This window comes from Parasteatoda tepidariorum, chromosome 7 (assembly GCF_043381705.1).
Source record: "Parasteatoda tepidariorum isolate YZ-2023 chromosome 7, CAS_Ptep_4.0, whole genome shotgun sequence".
Lineage (NCBI taxonomy): Eukaryota > Metazoa > Arthropoda > Arachnida > Araneae > Theridiidae > Parasteatoda > Parasteatoda tepidariorum.
Genome location: NC_092210.1, coordinates 9,167,271 through 9,190,611, shown reverse-complemented (window position 1 = coordinate 9,190,611; position 23,341 = coordinate 9,167,271). Strand labels below are relative to the sequence as shown.

At 30.0% G+C, this 23,341-nt stretch overlaps 1 protein-coding gene across 2 annotated transcripts in view; it reads right to left on the bottom strand.

The window, feature by feature from the left end:
- Positions 1-4,364: 4,364 nt before the first annotated feature.
- Positions 4,365-23,341, bottom strand: part of LOC107457543 (nuclear receptor subfamily 2 group F member 1-A) — a 97,975-nt gene continuing 78,998 nt past the window's right edge. For both annotated transcript variants that reach the window (XM_016075715.4, XM_043043505.2), the window contains exon 3: positions 4,365-9,284. In XM_016075715.4, the coding sequence (XP_015931201.2) occupies positions 9,010-9,284 (275 nt within the window). In that variant the 3' untranslated portion in view covers positions 4,365-9,009. The remainder of the gene's footprint in view (positions 9,285-23,341) is intronic.

Below are 23,341 nucleotides of genomic sequence, written 5' to 3'. Positions count from 1 at the left end.
TGTTAAATACAGTCCACTGAATTAAATGAGCGTATGATCGCACACTTCTCTTGGTAAACGAGTGCGCAATTTACTAACTATAATTGCCATGGAAATAAAACATTGTTTATTGGTTAAATACAGTCCACTGAATTAAATGAGCGTATGATCGCACACTTCTCTTGGTAAACGAGTGCGCAATTTACTAACTATAATTGCCATGGAAATAAAACATTGTTTATTAGTTAACACTAGATTACCTAAGGAAGTCATTTTGACTGCTTTTAATTTCAATTAGAAAAACAATGATGTATATAATGACACATTTTCTTAGAATTTTGTGACTTTTTGTACAACATATAATTTTTTTTATTGTTAATATTTACTAATAGCTTGTTATATAACTGTAAATAATATGAAAAATGTTAAAAATTAATTTTAAACAAATTTATTTACGCATTCACAATGTAGTCATTTTGACTGCTTTTGGGCAATATAGGTACGTATATACTAATTTTCCGTCTTTCTAGTGTTAAGGATGAGGAATGCGATTCGTATGTATGTCGTCTTTCTGATAAGACGTAAAATCGAATTAATTTATTGTATTTGCACAGGATATTTTTTAAATAAAGTCAAATATTTTAACAGAGATTAAAAAATTTTTTTTGTCTGGAATTAAATGCTTTTTATTTAGAGGATAAGTGGTGAATAAAAAAATGAATCGAATAAATGAAAAAAGGAAGGGGGAAAGTGTCCTGGCGAAATAAAGTCACTTCTGATTATAGTTAATATATCCACCATGTTTATGTATGGCTTGAAATATATGACTCTGCGTACCATTTACTAAACCTGGAAGACAATAGCATCAATACTATTCCATGCTTCAATGATGGCAGCATTCAATTCTGCCATAAATTGAAACTTTTCGGCATATACAGTCCTACAGAGGATAGTCCCCACGTTTTCTTGTGGGAAAGGTATTTTCATCATGGCATGGTCATCGTCAGGTCAGATAAAAAGGACAGTCACTTCATGACTTGCACCCTATTACCCNCCCCCCCCCCCCAAAAAAAGTGTGAAGATTTTGCAACGTAAATGAAGGGAGGCATGGTTCCGACTTAGGACCTAATTTTCTCTGCAAATGGCAATAAATTGATTTCGAGCATTTGTTTTACTGTCAGCAGCCAGAGGGAGAGGTTAGATTAAGCTCTTTTTTTTTTACGGGTGCTGCACTTTTCACGCAATTTTGTAAAGTGTAAAAATTGACAGAAAAGCGCAGGAAATCCCAGATCTCTCTTTTCTATGCATATTTCAACATCCTCAACGAATGTAAATCTCACATTTCGGAATAAGAAATGGAAAATAAATTCCCGTATGCATTCTGAAGCGACTCAACTCCGGAAAATGATGATGATGATGACGATCACGTGACTTCACTCAAGACTGACATATATTTTACACTGCGAATCTCACACTGCAAACGTTCGTCGGATGTACTAACTTTAATCGCTGCCCGGCAGGAGATTTTAAATTTGGTCTTCATTTCAGAAAAATATTCTTTTACTATCCGGAGCGCCACCTACATTTTATAATTTCATTCAAAAAAATTTCTACATCGAGATTGAGAATAAAAAGTTTGATTTTTATATTAAAATTCGTTTTAAGATAAGTGCAAGTTGGCTGTTCTATTTTTTTCCTGCCTCTAACAGAATTCTTAATTTTACTGCGTTTTATAATAATAATTTTACATTTCATTATATAGAATTTATAATTAATCGAAATTGGTAACGAGGCTAATTGGTAATTGACTATGGTAACGAGGTTTAACTATTTCAAGTAGGGATGTGGGGTTATTGTTTAGGGCAGGTTTTGGCTCAGGTCGGAGAGAGAAAGGGAATATTATTATTATTTTTTTGGTCTATTGTGTTAGCCCTAGAGTGAAGAGAAGCTACCCTCCCTGAAATGAGCTATTCTTGTTTCCATAGCAGCAGACGGCCTCAAACTTTGTGGGGAGAGGAGTTCTTACCGCAGACTATAATGCATGGAGTTTGCTGCATGCTGCTTTACTGGTTATCCTTTTGATTTCGATTTGCTAATATGGATGAGTTCTTATTAGCAAATCACTTCGAATGAGGTGAAAGGGGTTCGATTCCCGGCGATGGTTAGTTGATTCGAATTCCGCACCCGGCACGGACCAGCCACAGTGCTGACATAAAGTACCCTCAGTGGTAGTCGGATCATGGGTTACTGTCTCCTCGCAGTCAGGCTAATCGTGGGAGTTTTCCTGTCCATGCGGATCATCATGCAAATGCGGGTTAGTTCCATCAAAAAATCCTACACGAAAACAAATTTCTCAGTAGTTCTCGTCTTCTGAATTGGGTTCAAAATTACAAGGCTACGGAGTTGAACATTGGTAACCGTAAACTGAAAATTCGGTCGGCTGTTCAACGGCGGTTATAAAATAAAATATGGATGAGTGCAAGGTATTTGGCTTTATCAAATATTGGTATTGTTTCATTGAATCTAATTAATTTTTTTGTGATAGTATTTTTTTCTACTTTTTATTTCGGATGATTAGGAGTTGTGATTTTTGGCCGTTTACTTGAAATTTCCACTCCTTTGATTTCAACTTTCTTCTTCTTTATTTAACTTAACTGGGCTCCTGGGCCGCGCAATGGCCCCTATACCATCCATCATGATTTTATCAGTAGATGTAGTAAAAACATTTTGTGTTCAGCAGACTGTGTGGTGGCTGATTTCAAAATTCAAGCACCTTGCTGTGAAAATAAAACTAATGGAAATTATAAGGAGCGGCTCGCTCTAAAGTATGTGAGGCTGTATGCAGTTTGATGGTCAACGTGAGGAAACGATTGGTCAGGTATTAGAATTGTTATTGTATTTGATGTTTTGAATATATCAGTAGACGATTATTTATGTTGATAGTTATGAAACGAGGCGTCGGAGGTGAAATGTGCAGCTATTGGTCTTAATTTTGCATCTTTTTAAACATTTCCAAAGTTGAATATTTGGTTGAAGTTGACTGCATTACATTTTGTTGCCTTGTCATAGAAATCTGCGTTTAGTTTGTATATATATTCTGATTAAGTCGGAATCTTGAGATCTTTGTGGAGATTAGTGTTTCTGATGAACCATCTGGCACCGGTGATTTTTCTAAGTATTTTGTTTTGACATTGATTGAGTTTTTTCATTAGATGTTCAGGTATAGCTTCCCAGACCGGTGAGTATTGTTCGGATCATTGAAGTACTGATTTCAACTGATCTTTACAGTCTTTTATACACATGGAACAAGCAGCTGTTACGGAGTCCGTTCTCGTTTCACGCATGCGCTTTTAAATTCTAATCATTTGCTTGTCTTACCTCACTTTAGATTTCAAGTAAGTTTGGTTTAATTTGCATAACTCCTTCATCGTGTTGCAATTTTTACAAACACGATTGTATTTACAATGAAATCGCAGCAAAATCGAATCTGTGAATGTGGTCACATCATGTGAAATCCCGCCATTTTAATGTGGAGAAGCATTTGTTTTCATTAACAGCAATAGGGCAATTTTTGTACGAGGTTCGCGATTTCGGAATTTTTTTAAAAACATTTTCATGTTCCACGGACTTGATTTTTGCTACAGTTTTCCTTTAGCGCTAATTATCGTATATATAGAACCTTATTACGCGTACTCACTAATTCTCAGATAATATAAATATTTAACTGTAAAAACATAATACTTTGAAATTACACATACAGATGGTTTTTTCACATTCCATAGATTTCTATTATTTTGATATTTGTTTTAAGAAATTACAGGAGGAGGGTGGGGAGTAGAAACGGGAGAGGTTCTACTATTTTAACTGGTTTCATCAACATTTTTCAAATGTTTCAACATTTTTCAAATGTTTGGAGTTCTTTGCATACGTGAAACTGAATTGTCTTTGGGTTGAATAAACATTTAATTTTAAAACCGTCGTTGATCAGCTGACCCTTTTTTTTGGGTTTGCGACTACTAATATTCAACTCCGTAGCCTTGTAATTTTGAACATAATACAGAAGACAAGGGAACTCTTGGATCAAGTATTGAGAGAAATTTGCCTTCATGGAGGACTTTTTGATGGAACTAACCCGCATTTGCTTTCCATGGAGAGTAAAACCAAGGAAACCTCCTACGGTTAGCCTGCCAGCAAGGGGACTCAAGCCAATGATCCGTCTACCATTGAGGATATTTCACGCTAGCACTGTGTTCATGCAAGCCGGATGCAATATTTGTATCGAACAGCCATCTCAGGGATTCAAACCCGGTTCACTTCATTGGAAGGCAAAGGTATTTAATGATTTAAGAAGACATGAAATGAAATTTAAAAAAAAAACTCTCAAATTATATTCAACAATACTCTTTATTTTTGCGGAACCTCCGCAAGAAAAAAAAATTACTCACAGACCTGCACTGTTAAATTACAAAGTATTCATCAAAAATATTTTTTAAATGAGCAATACAAGAAATTTTACAATTTGCAGAATTAAACACAGTTATTATTTTACAATAAAATTTACTGCCATGTACAACTGGAAAAAAATACAACATTGATATTCTTCATTGAGTATTAATTTATATTTGCAACTAAAGTAACTGAAGATGCACAACAACTAATCATATGATTTTAAAAGTCAATAATGTTGTTATTTTCAAAACATCTTTTCTTATACACAAAATTTGATTTACTAAATCATAGCACATTTAAAAATAGTAGTAACATATGATAATTCATATCCAATGACTAAACAATTATAAATTGGAACAATAATTTAAATTTAATAATTAGCACTTCTATCACAAAAAAATTTTAACATTGAGATTCAAACCTTTTTAGTGCTAGCAACATTATGGTAAGAAAAAATAAGTAAATAAGCATTTTTTTTTTAAATATAAAATTAATTTATAAGCAATATACTTCATGTTATCTCTTCAGTATCCAAAGAGCTTGGAGCTATATAGTAATATGCCGCACTTTTTTCTAAGACGACATTTTTACATTAAACTGTTACTGGGTGTTATCAGATCCGTAATATAAAAGTTTCCGGAAATATCCACAAGATGGCAGCACAATACACAGGAACATTATATTGATTATTGTCTACAAGCAAATTGCGTCTTTTTCGGAATAAAAAAAAAAAAATTCTTCTAAAAAATTTGTTTTATTTTTTTGGCTGTTAGAAAAGGGGGTCCTTCAATTATTGACAGTTAAACCTAAATTATGAATTTTACACTAACTGAAAAATTCTGTTATAATTGAGTGCTTTGCAGGAACTGTGAGTTAAAAAAAAACATTAATAAAAAATTAAAAAAATAATAAGACGGCACGAAGTTTTTCTCTAAAAATCCACAAAATTGAACACAATGTCACTGACAACTGATAAACACCTGTACAATGCAATAGATTTCAAAATAGCTGTTCGCAAGTGATTCTAAAATAACAAGTTAACACAGAAACCTATACATAAATTATAAAATTGATGCTAACAAATAAAGTATAGAAATTATTCAACAGATCCGAGAAAAATTAAAATTTATTAAAATCTATCACATTTCGGTGCTATAGCAACAAGTGAAAAATCGCTAAAATCAACAATAAATAATTTAACCGTGAAATAAAGGGTTAACTATAATTATTGCAACGTACTTTAAAAATGTTTTTACGTGATTGGCTAATATTTGCATGATGACGTCACTTGAGAACAACTATTCTATGTACATACAATTATGGAATTGTGAAGAATGCACTATTGAAAATATGTAACACATGAAAATATATATATATGAATGTATGCATAAATTGATTTATTTATAAATGATTAATATACCGACGAAAAAGAAATAAGTATGATACATTGATAAGTACTGATTTAAACCATAATGTTTGCTTGGAACTAAAGATAATCCGAAAAAGTATTTTGGAGCCTTTGCCTTATACAATTATATTGTAGATAATGGAACTTACGTTCATTCAAAACTATCGAGAATTCAAATTGAAAGAATTGATATAGAAAAAATAAAAAAGTATAATAATTATGAATGAAAATTCAATGTATGTTTAAGTATTTGTGTTTAAAATATTGATATTGAAAAAAAAGTATAATAATTATGAATAAAAATTTTTATGTGTTAAGTATTCCCGTTAAAAAAATGTTTATTGCAAAAAAAAGTATAATAATTATGAATAAAATTTTAATATGCGTACAATAATCATCTTAAAAGAATTTATATGAAAAAAAGGATAATAATTATGAATAAAAATGTTTACGTGTTAAGTATTCCCGTTAAAAAAATGTATATTGCAAAAAAAAGTAAAAAAANAAAAAAAAAAAAAAAAAGTATAATAATTATGAATGAAATTTTAATATGTGTTCAATAATCATGCTAAAAGAATTGATATGAACAAAAAAGTATAATAATTAGGAATAAAAATTTAATATGTGTTGAGAAATCATGTTGAAAGAATAAATTTTGAAAAAAGTTTAAAAATTATAAGTGAAAATTTAATAATAAGTAAGAATAATAAGTAAGAATAAATAAGAATAATTATTAATAAGAAGAATAATTATTAATAATAATAAGAATTTCGCAATAAAATTTACTAATAATCAATGAAAGTTGTAATATTATGTTTAAACATTTTTTCAACCTACTGCCTTTAGTTTAAAAATTAGTAATGACGAATTTCTAATTGTTCTTAATCAACGTAAGTATTGTTAATTTAATAATTTTGTGTAAGAATATTTAGTTATTACTATTTTAAATAGATAAACTTATTAAGTGAGATCATTAAAAATAGGTGCAGTAAAAACTTTTATTTCTAAAAAAATTAATTCTTAATCGCCGGTACTTAATTTATTATAGCTACAATTATGTACACAATATTTACATACATCACTGGCCTCAGAAAATATAGCACCAGCGCAAACGTCACATATTGTCTTTCAGTGACAAAATTCAATAATTTAACACATTTAGAAATAATTTAATACCTTTAGTCGTTGCCTAGAATAAAACTAAGAGAAACACAAAAAAAGGCCATTTATCGATACAAAAATTTAGTTCCATTTTTTCGAGTTTTAAACGTAGAATTTGAAAAATATGACTTATAAAGAATATATTTAAATAATAAATTTTCAATTTATTAGAGAAGTCATAATCACAAAAGTTCAAACAATTATTCCCTAAACTGAACACCGAAAAAAAAAAATTAAAAACCGAATTTATCCGATTAAAAATACAATATCACTTCGAACAATTTTTCACAATTAAATTTTGGAACCCTTTTACTCGTAAAACGGATTTCCAAACAAAGTAATCTTAATTCTGGCTATTAAATATTAAAAACAGAATTAACCTGATTGAAAGTACCGATACATAAAGTTCGAGCATCCATTTGTGGACCAAGAGTCTTCCCTATTTCGAAACTAATGGCATCGATTACAGTAATAGATTCGATTACTGTAATCGATGCCTTTAGATTAATCGAAAAACATCAATTCCAGTAGATTTCAAACAATACCATCTTAATTCTGGCTATTAACTATAAACAATAAAAAAAAATTAAAATAAAAACAGAATTAATATCAATATTACTCCGAACAGTTTCCACAATAATTTTTTAAACAATTTTACAGTAATAACAGATTTTCAAACAATATCAACTTGATTATAATTATTTAGAAATTAAAGAAAATTTAAAACAGAATAAATCCGAATAAATCAATATTCCATAAAAGAAAAAAATTATAACCCTTTCAGAGTAGTAACAGATTTTTAAACAACATAATTTTAACTGTTAATCGTTAAAAGAATTTTAAAAAAAAGAATAAATCAAAATACCAGATTAAAAATACTAATATTACTTCAAACAAATTTTAAATAATGATTTGAGTACGAAAAATTAAAATACAGAATTAATTTGATTTAAAATACCATATTAATTCAAGCAATTTGAGATAATTCACTATTGTGAATCCTTTCGTAATAACGACAATACTATCTGAATTTTTATTCCCTAAAAGAAATTAACTATAGAATTAATCAGAATACCAATATTATTTCATTTTTCAAGCAGTGACCCTTTGAATCAATAAAAGATTTTCAACCAATATCATCTCAACTATGGTTATTGACAGTTAAATAATGAAAAGAAATAAAAACAGAATTAATCAATTTCTAAGCATTAACATTTTTTACTGTTATAAGACTTTAAAATAATGTCCTCTTAATTATGCCAATTGACAGTTTAAATAACAAATGGAATTAAAAACAGAATTAATCCGATTCAAAATCACAAGATCTTAATATGGTCATCTTAATTGGGATTACTTCTACAATCATCTTTATTAGGGCTATTGACATTTAAACAATAAAAAGGAATTAAAAACAGAATTAATCCGATCCAGGATGATAGTATTTTTGATAAGGCCATCTTAATTGTGTCTATTGACATTTAAACAATGAAAGAAAAATTAAAAATAGAATTAATCCAATTTCAAAATCACAATATCCTAATTATGGTCATCTTAATTAGGATTACTTTTACATTAGGCCATTGAGATTTAAACAATAAAAGGAATTAAAAACAGAATCAATCCGATTCAAAATCACAATATCTTAATTATGGTCATCTTAATTAGGATTACTTTTACAATTATCTTAATTAGGGCTATTGACATTTAAACAATAAACGGAATTAAAAACCGTTAATCCGATTCATCATTTCAATTATGGCTATTGACAGTTAAAAGAGGAATTTAAAAACAGAATCAATCCTTATTCAAAATCACACGCAACCTTCATTGGATTCTGCGCTGGGCATCTTTTAAGGCCAAGACAATACCTAAACTGCCAGAAGTTCCAAGAGGTAATCATCACTTGTAGAAGCAGGAATAGAGATGTCACAACCACAGCAGTGGCGGTCCACGCCACTGGAGAGCTTTTATCACGTCCTATTTGAGCAGCCCACATAGAGATGAGGTGGGGGTCACTGTAGCGGTAAGTAGGGCCAATTGAAAGAACTACCACTGAGCAGCATGTCTCTGATGAGTGTCTCGATGGGAGTCTTGCCCACCAATCTCACAAAGAACAATTGCTCGATGACTTGTGAAGAGACAGTCCTGAGGGAGGGTAATCTCAGCAAGAGTTTACCGAATCTCATTGGTTGATTGGGGTGTTGCGTCCTGCAGTATTCCTCCAGGGCACATTGGGATTTCTCTTGGAGACTCTCGATGTGCACCACGTCCGAAAGTCCGCAAGCGTCTGGAAAAGAAACATTTGAAATGTCACTCTAATATTTATGTATAAAAAATTCAAGTTTTAAAAAGTTGAATTTGATGTAAGAAAATAATATAAAACGTCTGACAGTTCGTAAGTTCATAAAAGTACAGTCGGACTTCTATTTAACGAACTTCCATTTTGCGAATTTCTCTATTTTGCGATTTTTTTTCGAGGAACCAAGAACATTTCGGAAGTTTCTTTGTAAAATAACTTCCAAATAGCGAAGTGAATTTTCTACTTAAACGAATTTTTCTTTGAGATCCACTTTCCCTATTTCCCGAAATATTTCGGAACATTTCAAACTTGTTTACGCATTTTATGGGGAAAATGACCTTGAATTGATTTTCGAAGCCACTTTACTTTTAGAGAAAGCAGTAAAATCTCTTTCCCTTTTTGTTTCAGACAAAATTAACGAATTTTATTAGTAGCAATTAAACTTAAGAACGCACGCGGTAATGTATGTTTAAAATTACTTTTATATTAAATGCAGCTATAATTTTATGCATAAATTTAGTTTTAGTTGAAAATGTATGAAGCATGATAGTGTAACAGTGGATAATGTTTTGCTCGATTCTTGTTTTCCATGCAGATTTCTTTTACGGTTAAGATTTATAAAATTAATAGTAGATACTAGTTTACAAGATAAAGGTGTATCAATTGCTATTTTACTTGTGTCTAGTGCTTATGAATTTAAAATCTGTTTTGTGTTGTATTAGTGTTTCAAAAGGTGATTTTCTATTTAACGAATTTTCTATATAACGAACTTATTAACGGGATTTAGCGACTTCGTTAAATAGAGGTCCGATTGTATTTGTTAAGTCAATATGGACGCTATGTCATGGGAGAAATCCTTCATGACAAATTCTCTTTCATCTACATAAGTAATTTGAAATTTAAAACATAGAGAAAATGAGTTCAGGTAAGCCTAGACTAAGTTTAGACTAAACTTAGACTAAATTTAGACTAAGTTTAGACTAAACTTCAGGTAAGCCTAGACTAAAAATGTTTTGAAAATATCAAAAAACTTTAAAAACCATGGTTACTAAAATTGATATAACTTAAAATTGGCTTATCTTTCTTAGTACATTAAAATGCTCCATTACTAATTAGTATTTTAATTAAAATAGGCCAATATTTATTCTCCGATAAGGCTGAGATTTAAATTGAATAAAAGCATTTAACATTATTCTTTAATTCTAACTATATTGTAATGACAAACAAAAAGGAACGAATTCATACACTTCAATAAGATTAATCAAAATCGAGATTAACACTTTCTTGTTCTAAAAATGAAATCGTCTGCCGGTTGAAAAAGATTAGTAATGAATTTCTCTACTAGATGGCTCTCAAAGTCAACATTTTTCGTCATTGGATAAGAAGGACGAAAATCGTGTTTGGTTTCTCAAAACAGAAAAAGTTGGAAAGCGAAATTCTTAGTATTAACTTTAAAAGTGAGCAATTCTAAATGTTCGAGGAAACTAACTTGCAAATTTTGAATATTCTCATTTAATTTCATTACATTTAATAACTCCATTATTATTATTATTTACAATAAATATATTTTTGTATTTCTTAAGTTCCTCGAAAAAATATATTTTACAAAGCCAAATTATGATATGGCAACAATAGTATTTATTCAACATTTATTTATTAATAAAATAATGACTTTTTTAATTTTTTGATAATTTAAGTGATATAATTAATAAAGAGATTTAATTAAATTGTCCATTTTGACACGCCAAATAGTAACATATCCTTTTTAATTTTCCCGTTCGTTTAATGCATTCACATTTTATTTTAGCTTAGCATTACTGGCGGATTGAGCCAGTGTTATCTAGTTGAATTTTTTAACAGTGAATGTTTATAAAAATAAGTAAAAAAAAAATATTTAAAAAAATCTAAGATTATTAAATTCTTTCTTATTTTATAGAAAAATTTATTCTTGTTTCATAATATGATACTTATACTTTTGTACTTCAGAAAAATACTTATTTTTGTAAGGACTAAACGTTAGTAAAATTGGTTTAAAAATAGAGTAAAATATTAGTACGTTTAGAGAATTCTGACAGGGCTCCTACTCAGTTTCAGAAAAATAACAAAAATTCCTGGTATGTAAGGAAAATTTCAATGAAAATCTAGACGTTATTTATTCTATACCATGCAATATTTCATTGCAAAACTTAGTTTTTTCTTTATATATTTGTAATGTCAAATATTAGATTGAATGTAAGTTAAAAAAATATTGAATGAGAATGAAAGCATGAAAGTTTAAATTTTTTTTTAAATGCTTGAATAGTTTCTCCAACGCTGTATATATACAAGCAAAAATTGTGAATTATTCATTGATTTTAAAGAGTTTTTTTCATGTGGCGATTCATCAGGTGAACAATTTTTTGAACAAGAAAGATAATATGTAGTTTATAATCGCCGTTGAACAGCTGACCCAATTTTGGGGTTTCCGACTACCAATTTTCCACTCGGTATTAAACTTAAAGCTCTTCAAGTTTTACTGCAGTTTCAATAGGCAGCCCACTAGGAATTTTTTCATCGTGCTACGCGACCTAGCACTTGCTACGTGTTTTTGACCACAAACGAATAGCGGTTACTAGCTTTCGACATTCAAAGAGCCGCGTGACGAGGCGAGATCCCCTCGATTAGATTTTTAGATCCCCGAAGATTCTTCTGCATGTGGCAATTTGAATGATGAAAAAACTAGAAACCGCGATTTGCTTGTGGACAAAACACGCGCGAGACAGCGCGTGCTGAGTTGAGTGGTCACCAAGAGAACATTCCTAGCGGGAAGTTAACTCTTGATAGTCTTTTTCGTAGTTTTTTAGCGAAGGAAAATAATAATAATAACATTAAAAAAGCCAAAGCTATGTAAACTATGTATCTCATCTTGTCACAATGAATTAACTGAGCTTTAGAACGGACAAATAACGTAAAAAAAATTTTAAAAAAATCAAATCGACAATTTAGGCTAGATTTTTCGACCTAGATAAAAATGATCAAAATCAGTGAGTAATTCACAATTTTTTCAAATTTTTATGAACCCAAATAATGCAGAGTTAGAATCACTTTTAAAATATTAAGAAAAAAAAAACTACAAACACATTATATTTTTTACAAAAGTTTTTTTCATATTGAAGTTTTGTGTCGTTTTCAGAATCAGCATAAAGAGTGCTAGTTGAAGATAGTATAAACGTGACCTAGCATCAACGAATAACTATTGAAAATTCACAGCAGTTATAAAAATACCATATAATACGTAATCAAAAAAGAAACGTATCAAAAAAGAAACGTTTAATGTGACGACGCAGCTTTGGAAAAACAGTTTTAAATATTTTGCTTTTTTGCATACACCATTAAAATCAGTTTTTACGTCTCCTGTGATATAAAGGTAAAAAAAACAACAAAAATTAAATTAATAAAAAAAATCTTTCAATAATTCACCTAGTTACTACAAGCCAACACGCGAGTATTTGACCTTTCAAAACTCTACTAACTTTGAAGAAAAAAAAAGAAAAACAAATAAAATTAACAAGGCGAGAACCATGCAAATCCTGTACAAGGTTTCTTCACAAATATAGCTTATTTCCATTCTACAAGAACAAACTAAAAACTGGTTTTCAAACAATAAGGTCCGTCAATCAAAAACCGAAGCTATACAGAAATTTCAATAATAAAATTACCCCCTGTCGGCAGAAGGAAAAAAAAAGAAGAAAAAAAAAGTCTTCTGATTGGTTTAAGGAAATTTACTTCTCCAGATCTTCATTGATGGCCGACTCATTATCAATATTACTTTATTCTTTTTTTGGAATCGTTTGGAAAACAACTTTTTTTTTTCTACATAAACTTTTTCAACGAATTATTCAAGTTTATTTCCTGTGTACAACACGAACACAATAGTGTTTTTAATTACCTTATTTCCCTCTTTTTGACGTATCGTGGATTGGTTATTAGATGAATCCCTGATTACAAAACTCATATCCGAGATATTGGTTTCTTAATTACGTTAATTAATGAAACGTAATTAAAGAAAGGCATTAATTTCGACTACTAGAAATTATTTGACGTAAAAATTGCAATGTGTTCGTGCTAATTAGATTAGAGTACTACAGAGGCAACAGAAACTCAGATAAAGATTGCAGTGCGGTTATTGTCATCGTTAAAGACAAGCGAAATCAGAAAAACTATTTTACTAATACTAGAAAAAAATGATGAGCAACAAAAATTTTCATAAAAGAAATGAAAACTGCTTTAAACCATTACACGATCTAGTTGTAAAAACTTAATTATAATCGAAAGAAAATTATTCACACGACAATGCAACAAACCCGAATCATAAGAAATAAACTTAGTAAATTAAATTGATTCGTAATTAAACAACTATCATGTAAGCAGAACCAATGATATATTATGGTTCAATTAACAGAAACAATAACAGTCATTGTATACAGCTATCATATTTTTTTTTAATTAAATATTTCATTAATTGAATAGAAATGCATCTGATACATTGGATTGTCTTCCTAATTATGCCAGAAAAGCATCATCTTTTCTACTTATAATTAATTTATTTATGTGCTGGAGTTGTTGCTATCTATATGACAGAATTATAACTTCTAGTGATACTTACGAATTATCCCATTTACCATTTTTTATCAAATCTTAAAATAAATTTAATAAAATAAATCAATTACTATGTAAAAATAAACTTGGAAATTACTTTGGTTCGGCGCTGACGAAAATAGTCAAAGGGATAACACATAAAGTACCCTTCTAGTTATATAATATTAGAATAATAGAAGAATAACTTGAGAATAGTTCAGTTTAAAACGCATAAAATATTGTAACAATAAACATAGCATTAAACATTAAAGACAAATGTTCAAAATACTTTTTTCATTAGGAATAATAATAAATAAAAGAACTCTTAAGTTTTTAAGAAACATTGATAAAAAGTAAAAACAATTAAATAAATTTAAAAAAATAATATAACAAAGAGAAAACGATTTTTTAACTTTAGAACAGCATAAAAAAATTTCACCTGGCGGCAAGATAAGAAAGACAACCTGCATACGACAATGCGGATTAAAAACTAAACAAATCCTTTTCTCCCAGCCAAATGTGTCATTCATTTTTCGCAGACGATCCACAAACTAAACCCTGTCATCTATCCTCTTAGGAAATTATCTTACGACTTGGCACGTAATCCGCAAAAGATTCCTACCTTAAAAGAAAATATGATAAACTACGATCTAAAATCGTCTGCCATCGCTTTTAAAGATTCTAATCCTCTTAATAACGTATCCGACATGAAATAATAAAAAAATAATAATACCAGAAAAAAAAAATTCCAAGGGAATTTTAATTTACTTCCTTTTACCATAGTGTCATCTATATGATAATATTTAAGGAAAAAAAATTGTTTCTTCCCCCCTGGGCTTGTTCCATCCTCCTCCATATGCCAACCACAGGTGTTCTCAACAATATTTAAGTTGTTTCCATTTTGGGGTTGTTCCTTATCAAATCTTAAAACAATAACTAAATAATGGGGATACTTTTTTGTGATGTAATTGAATTTAGCAATCTTAATTTTTTTTTTCTGCCGCATTTACTTTTTAATGTAGCTTTTCATCATTTTTAATGCTTGGTTGTTTAATTTGGGAGGGTGCCTGGACTGTTTAACAGGTTTTTTTCATCCAAGGCCGCCACATAAACATCAGTAGAATGTTTTTGTTCGTGATAGAACGTTTCGTGGGCGGCCCGAAGTCTCAAAAGCAGTTCTAAACTAATTTTCTTTCCGACACCTAAGGGGCAATTTTAGAACATAATCTTGGCTGAGAAACATAAATTCATAAAGTTCTCCAAAATATGCCTGTTCATTAATTGACAGTTATCAAAGCATTGAAGAATTATTTTTGTTTTCACGCATTCGGAAATGAATGGACCAATCAGAACAAAAGCAGCTGTCTGTTTACTTCGATAGCGTTTGTTATGGTTTCTTTTGCGCAAAAATGCTTAGTCATTTTTATATAAATGCTTCAAAATTTTTATACAATTATTGTTGAAATATAAGGGGACATAATACTTCATTTAGAATAATTTTTAAGAGTTCATTTTTTTTATTTTCGTAGAACAATTTAAAATTTGAATTCCGTAGAAAATATTAATCTGTCCTCCTATTCATAAAAATTTTAAATTTTCATCAACTTTTTAAGAATTGCTAACCAATTGAAAATAATCTGATTTTCTTTAAAAGAAAATCAGGACACATTTCCATTTTCATTAATTTGATTTGCTTCAATTTGTTGTTTGGTACACTTTGTGTTAAATCAACTAAAACAATAAAAGTAGTTTAAATAGTAATCTAGTAGCCAGTAATTTTAAGTCCTTAGCGGAGGCCCTATATATATATTTACTTAAAATAATTTCCTAATGGCAACTCTAAAATATAAAAATAATGAATTATTTATTGCATATAAATATTATTAAAGGTTACAAAAATCAATATTGGTTTTAAAAAAAACAGAGAAAAGAAGAAAAAAAAGAAGAAGAAAAAGGGTTCTAACTCTCGGAACGACTTAAAGTGTTCCACGAAACCATAGTGTTTCGCTGAACACCAATTAGAAACCACTGCCCTACATTACCATATTTTATAAAGTTTCCGATACAAACAATTATGGTTTGCCAGGTTTTTTCGAAAAACCTATTTTTAGTCCTCCACAAATTCCTCATCCAAGGCAATAGGAGTCAATAACGGTCTCTTACATTGTCAGGTTTTTGAAACAAAGATGCTTCTCGTCTCAACTATTCCTCATCCAAACAATAGAAAAGTCATTATATTGGTTCAATTTTGTGGTAGGTTTTGAGAAAATGATATTTTGTGCTCGGGAAATACTATTCAAGAATTGGTGAAACAATAATGCTCTCCTCCATAACCAGGTTTGTGAAAGAAATTTTATACTCTCCAACTAATTCATGATCTAAATAATAGAGGAAGCAATAAAAGTATCCTACATTGCCAGATTTCTGTAATAACGATATTTTGTGCCTCACAAATTCTTGAGCCAAACAATAAGGGAGTGATTGATTGATGATTTGATCGATGACTAATGGTTTTCTTTTGTTTGCATTAGAAACTTATCATGGGCCCAAAATAAACAATTTTCAAAAACCTGATAAAGTTCACCTCATTGTCCTGATTCAGAAAAAAGAGTCAAATATCATTTCCAAATTGCCTGGAGAAAATACTTCTTCTAAAAGTGCTTTATAATTACACTAAGAATTTATTTAAAATTTTTATTTTGAAATTAAATGGTCACAACATTGCATTATTGTTTTAGAACCATTCATTACCAATATTTATAAGAATATTGATGCATTTTTCAGGTAAAACAAGTACGTTGTTCCAAAACTGACAGTTATTTGACGTTTAACATGCGTCAGAAGGAAACTGTTTCATTGTTATTTTTGACTAAAGGGTAAATACTAATCTTTTAGTTTTTGATTAATCTTTATTCACTGGAAATAATGCATAACAATATAAAAATATGCGTGTTTTTATTTATGAAACGGTCACTAAATTTACCTGACAACATCGATACGAATTTAATAACAGACATAAATAACATAAAGCTTTTATACGTAATATTATAACGATTCATAACGATATACGTAATATATAACGATTCATAACAATACGATTTATACGTAATATATTATAACGATTCATAAATCTATTTAACAACTTGTATAACAATCTGATAATAAATATAAAATTTTTATTTACTAAATGATCAATAAGGATATTTAACAGAATGCATTAAAGTAAATATACATATAACAATTTGCTAAGCGATCCATAAATCTATTTAACATGCATAACAATCTAAAAATAATATTTTTTTTATAAATTGCATTATCAATAAATATACTTGACAACATGAATATCAATCTAAAACTAAATATGCATGTTCGTTCAATAAGTTTACTTAAAGCTAAGCCATTTTAGAGACTTAGGAGTTGCTCATTAAAATCAAGATAACTAATAAAAGGAAAAATCAAACAAAAAGATAATACACATGTTTCAAAGAAAAAAATCAACAATTAGGAATCGTAAATAATGTATTTCTATGATAAAGATATGATTTCTATGATCCACGCGACATAGCAAGGACTGTAAAGCCCCTATATTTCCCCTTAGAGACATGACTATCAATCTAAAACTAAATATGCATGTTCGTTCAATAAATCTACTTGGCAACATGTTAAACCATTTTAAAATAAATACAAATCTTGTAAGCGATCAATACGTTTACTTAAAGCTATCCCATTTTAGTCAAGCAAACTAATAAAAGGAAAAATCAAACAAAAAGATAATACACATGTTTCAAAGAAATAATACACAATTAGGAATCGTAAATAATGTATTTCTATGATAAAGACTGGCATCCACGCGATATAGCAAGGACTGTAAAGCCCCTATATTTCCCCTTAGAGACATGACTATCAATCTAAAACTAAATATGCATGTTCGTTCAATAAATCTACTTGGCAACATGTTAAACCATTTTAAAATAAATACAAATCTTGTAAGCGATCAATACGTTTACTTAAAGCTACGCCATTTTAGTCAAGCAAACTAATAAAAGGAAAAATCAAGCAAAAAGATAATACACATGTTTCGAAGAAATAATACACAATTAGGAATCGTAAATAATGTATTTCTATGATAAAGACTGGCATCCACGCGACATAGCAAGGACTGTAAAGCTCCTATATCTCCCCTTAGAGACATGACTATCAATCTAAAACTAAATATGCATGTTCGTTCAATAAATCTACTTGGCAACATGTTAAACCATTTTAAAATAAATACAAATCTTGTAAACGATCAATAAGTCTACTTGAAGCTACGCCATTTTAGTCAAGCAAACTAATAAAAGGAAAAATCAAACAAAAAGATAAATACACATGTTTCGAAGAAAATAATCGCCAATTAGGAATCGTAAATAATGTATTTCTTCTATGATAAAGACTGGCATCCACGCGACATAGCAAGGACTGTTAAAGTACCAAACAGCGACTAAATGGGTCAATTTTTATTGTGGCTAATGCAAGAGCCACCTAGTGTTCTTAATGTCATAATGTATTTAGAACTCCTCATGGAAAGTTTATGTCAAACCGATTTTCTCTTCCACTTCTCCTCTTCTACCCCATGATGGGGAGCACCTCACGTACAGTGCTCACCTGTCTCCCCCGACTCCTCCCCTTCGTGCTTCCAGGGGAAGAGACACTCTCTTCTAAGAACGCCTATTTGCTGTTTTGGAACTGGCATTAGGAATTCAGGGTGTCACAACTGAAATGATGGTCCCTTGTCGGTCAGGGTTCCTGCAGCTATTTGTCTTGCAGTAATTAGGCAAATAACAGTTCCGTGTTGGAACTCGTAACAGTGTCTGATAATTAATCAGGATTCATAGACAGATATTCTAATTGAAAGATTTCTTTTTATTAAGTTAAAGATCGTGGATCTTCTACGTAGCTGAATTCCGGAGATCTTCGTTGCATAATCTTGCAACTTTCTAATTTACTATATTCATTACATAAATCTGTCTAAAAATAAACGCAATCCCTGTTATTAAATATATTAATTCATGATGTGTACACAAATCTAACGTCAACGTTATTCTTTATTTTTACCATATTGGCCATGTTATATATATTATTCAGTTTGGTGTTGGAATTCGTAACAATGTCTGATAAAAAACAGGATTCATAGACAGATATTCTAATTGAAAGATTTCTTTTTATTAAGTTAAAGATCATGGATCTTCTGCGTAGTCTGGCAACTTTCTAAGATACTATATTCATTACACAAATCCGTTTAAAACTAAACTCAATACCTGTTATTCCATATATTAACTCGTGTACACAAATCTAACGTCAACGTTATTCTTTATTTTTACCATATTAGCTCATAATATATACTAACGCTAAAGTTCGAAAGCCGTTATATAACCTAGTAAATATGAAAATTAACGAGGGCACCATTATTAACGTGCGGAATCAAGAATTTCCACTACTTATCTAGCGCATTAACGGTTTCGTATCGTTTAAGTGCAAAAGTTAGTTTCGCTCATTAATCCCAACTAGTTTCTTTTATTGTTTTGACTTTCTTCAGTCATCGAAAAATAAATAAATAACATTATATTAATTTCCTTAATTGTAATAATAATTATGACCGGTTGATTTTTTTCATTATAGTTTTTAAAGTGACTGATGATTGATTCTATTAACTTATGTGCTGTTCGATTGTAGTTACTTGATTTTTTAGACAGCGAAAACCAAACAAATAATAATATACTAATTTTAAACGTACATTATTGTTCCAGCAAAGATATTATTTTCAATTCGATGAAAGCCTATTAGGTAATGTGCGGATTACTAGTTTGCAGATTAGCCTAGATAATTGAAGAAATGGAAAAAAAATTTTTTTAATTAAATAGATCACCCTAGTTAATCTGCAAGGTTATGTGCGGATTTCTAGTTTGCAGATCAACCTAGATAATTGGAGAAATGAAAGAAAATTTTTTTTATTAAATAGATCACCCTAGTTAATCTGCAAGGTTATGTGCGGATTACTAGTTTGCAGATTAACCTAGATAATTGGAGAAATGAAAGAAAAAAATTGTTAATGAAAAAAATCACCCTAGTTAATCTGCAAGGTTATGTGCGGATTACTAGTTTGCAGATTAACCTAGATAATTGGAGAAATGAAAGAAAAAAAATTGTTAATGAAACAAATCACCCTAGTTAATCTGCAAGGTACTGTGCGGATTACTAGTTTGCTGATTAACCTAGATAATTGGAGAAATGAAAGAAAAAAATTGTTAGTTAAACAGATCACTCTAATTAATCTGCATATTAGTTAGATAATCTGTGGAAAAATATAAATAGTATTCTTACATTTTATTGGTCACATATACATAAATTTCCTAAAATGAACGCGATTTTAAATCAGTTCATTCCATACACATATCTGCCTGTACTCCGTTGCAAGTTTAAAAAAGGACTAAAGTAATCATCCGCGACTGCATATAGTTTCGTTTTATTTCGATATCAAATTAAGCAAATATGCTTTCAAAACAATGTAAAAGGTTTCAAAAGTTAAACACGTGAGACAGAAAATTAATTTGGGCTATCTTTTCACGATATACGTCATAGAATTATTATAAAAAAGTTTATAATTTTGTAGCCTTACTGGAATCCTAGACTTGGCGACATATTTCGAAAAATAAGGAGAACAATCATTCTTTAAAAAGGAAAAAAACTATATGACGTTGCAAGAGCATTGGATTTGATTGGACCACTAAAAATGATGAGTTTTATGCTGACATGCTCTTAGCAAATCAAATGCGAGATAAAGAGTTTTTACTTGTGTTTCGCTGACGAAGAAAATCGTCTGCAAGAAACAATATTTATTATTCTTGCATCAGTTTCTTTCAATGCGAACAGAAAGACGTATATTAGTTACGATTTTTAGATATCATTTTTATTAAATCTTATTACTTGTTAATTGATTATTGTTGTTAATAAATGTTGTTATTGTTAATAAAAAAGTAAGCAAAAAGGAAGCTGCGCAACGTCGTTTCAAGAGTTGGCGATATTGATATACGTTCACCAGGCCACTGTGGGCCAGAAGACCATGATCTTTGACCAAAAGTCAAAAATTAAATTTTCAACTAAAATATGTGTAGGCAGTTCTAATATAGCCCAAATTAAGTATTCATAATCATTTCAAACATTATAATTTACTTTTTGAACCGACGAGAGTACAATGTTATGAAAAATATGTTAAATTTTTTTTTTTTTAAATGTAACTTCTAAATTTTTATTTCAGAAATATATATAAGAATATCACCTTACTGTTACATTTTTATCAGAGTAATTAGTCTGAAATTATAGTAGAATTTTTCAATTTGTTGGATTAGTTAATACTCTTGACAAACTTATAGTTTATATTTTATCATTTGACATTTTACAATGTTTGAATGACTTTCGAAACTTAGTTCCAAAAAGTTCCACGAGGTAATTAGCTAAACTTTTTTTTTCTGTTGTTGTCTTCTCTGGTGTTTCTTCCTTCGAAAAAACCTGCCCCATTTTGGACTAAATAAACCTACCGCAAAAGGTGGACTAAATATACCGAAAAACAAAAAGTATGTTTTTTTTTCATGTTTTCGCGTTATTTCGTAATTAATTCGCGTTATTTTGTAATGTTGCTTCGGAAATGTAATTTGCTTTTCATTTTTAATATAGAATTACAAAAATTATTATACTTTCATTGCTATATTTAATTTATTTAAGCGTACTATATTATTTTTTTTATTTTTGCTCGCCATTTCAGTGTATTTCAAAATTTCAACTATGAACTCAATTTACCTGCACATAAAAGCCCCCTAATTTTGAATTTTTTTTTTATCGAGATACTACTTTTGGCCACGAAACCTTAGACGCTAGCCCAATGTGCCCTGAAAGCTTGGCATCCATTTGGCGTGCACTTAGAGGTAAACAGGCTCTCTGCCATATGCATAATGGTTTTTCAAAACTTGCAACAGAGTATAATAACAAACTTAGTCCCTACTTAGTTTATTATACATCTACGCCTGAACGCAATTTCTGTTTTTATCCATACATTGTCAATTGCATAAATATGCCTAACCTATTTTTTTTTTTACCAAAGTAGTTGCAATTTATTATATCTCTCCAATCTAAACACAATTCTTGTTTTTGCACTCATGATTTCATTGAATATATAAATGAGCCAAAGCTAAAATCAATTCCTGTTCTTTTCCGTAAAGAGTCTTCTAAGAACTTGCTGTTTCAGAACAAGCGTTATCAATTCAGGCGTCAAGTAGAATGATGGTCCCTTGTCGGTCAAAATTACTTACAGTGTTTGATAAGTAATTTATGATACATAGACAGATATTCTAAACCTAATAACCGACATCTTTTAATCATAACCTTTGAATGAATGTACTTAATACGTTCATGCTAACATGAGAAGGAACAAAAACCTAAACGCAATTCCCGTTCCTCTTATTGAATTCATTGCATTTAAAAGCAATTATTGTTCTTACACCCATGATTTCGTTTAATATTGTGTCAAATCTAAACGAAATTCCTGCTCTTTTTTCCCTATACAGTCTTCTAAGAACGCCTACTTGCTGTTTCAGAGCATGCATTTAAATACCATCTGTCAACTAGAAACATAAACGCATTTCTTGTTCCTTCTCATTAGTTCTTTGCAAACATACACCAGAATTGAATTGGGATAATACGGACACATATTTTTAAGTTTTTAATTGGTTTTATTGGAATTTTTTCATACATTTGCAGGCTTGTGTGCTCAATTTAGGTTTATAAGCCTTTGCCAAATAGAGAGATAGATAGCACAATACAGAGAGAGACAGCACGAAGATACATCCAGGGTAATAGCGGGATTCGAATCCGCTACCTCCACGCTTTGCACAGCGTTTGGCGGGTGATACCGCTCGGTCAGGGAGACCCGTAAATTTTTTATAACAGAAAATGGTTGCATAAAATTAAACGGTTAATAAAAGCTACCCTCAGTAGTAGTTAATCGAAGATTAAAGTCCTGTTGCCGTTGTAAAAAAAATCCGAAATTTTCATGGTTTGTCACTCCTTGTAATAGACAGATGTCGCTAAATTTCCCCAAAGTCGCCGACATGTCACCAAAAATAAATGTCTTAATACTTGTCTTTAGAATTGAATTCAAAATTAAGTGAAAAAAGAAAAGAAAAAAAAATAACGGGACAATTTTCTGACAATGACGAGTTTGTTTCTTTATCGAATATTTGAATTTAAGATTTAATTTTAGTTGAGTTTAAAACTGCACAAATAAGGGGACGTCATGGGAATGTGTAATAAATTCAGTTCTATAGTGAAATAACTGCGAAGCAATCATAAAGGTTCTGGAGAGAAGCAAGCAGAGCTCCCAAGTGGTTTGAAAAAAG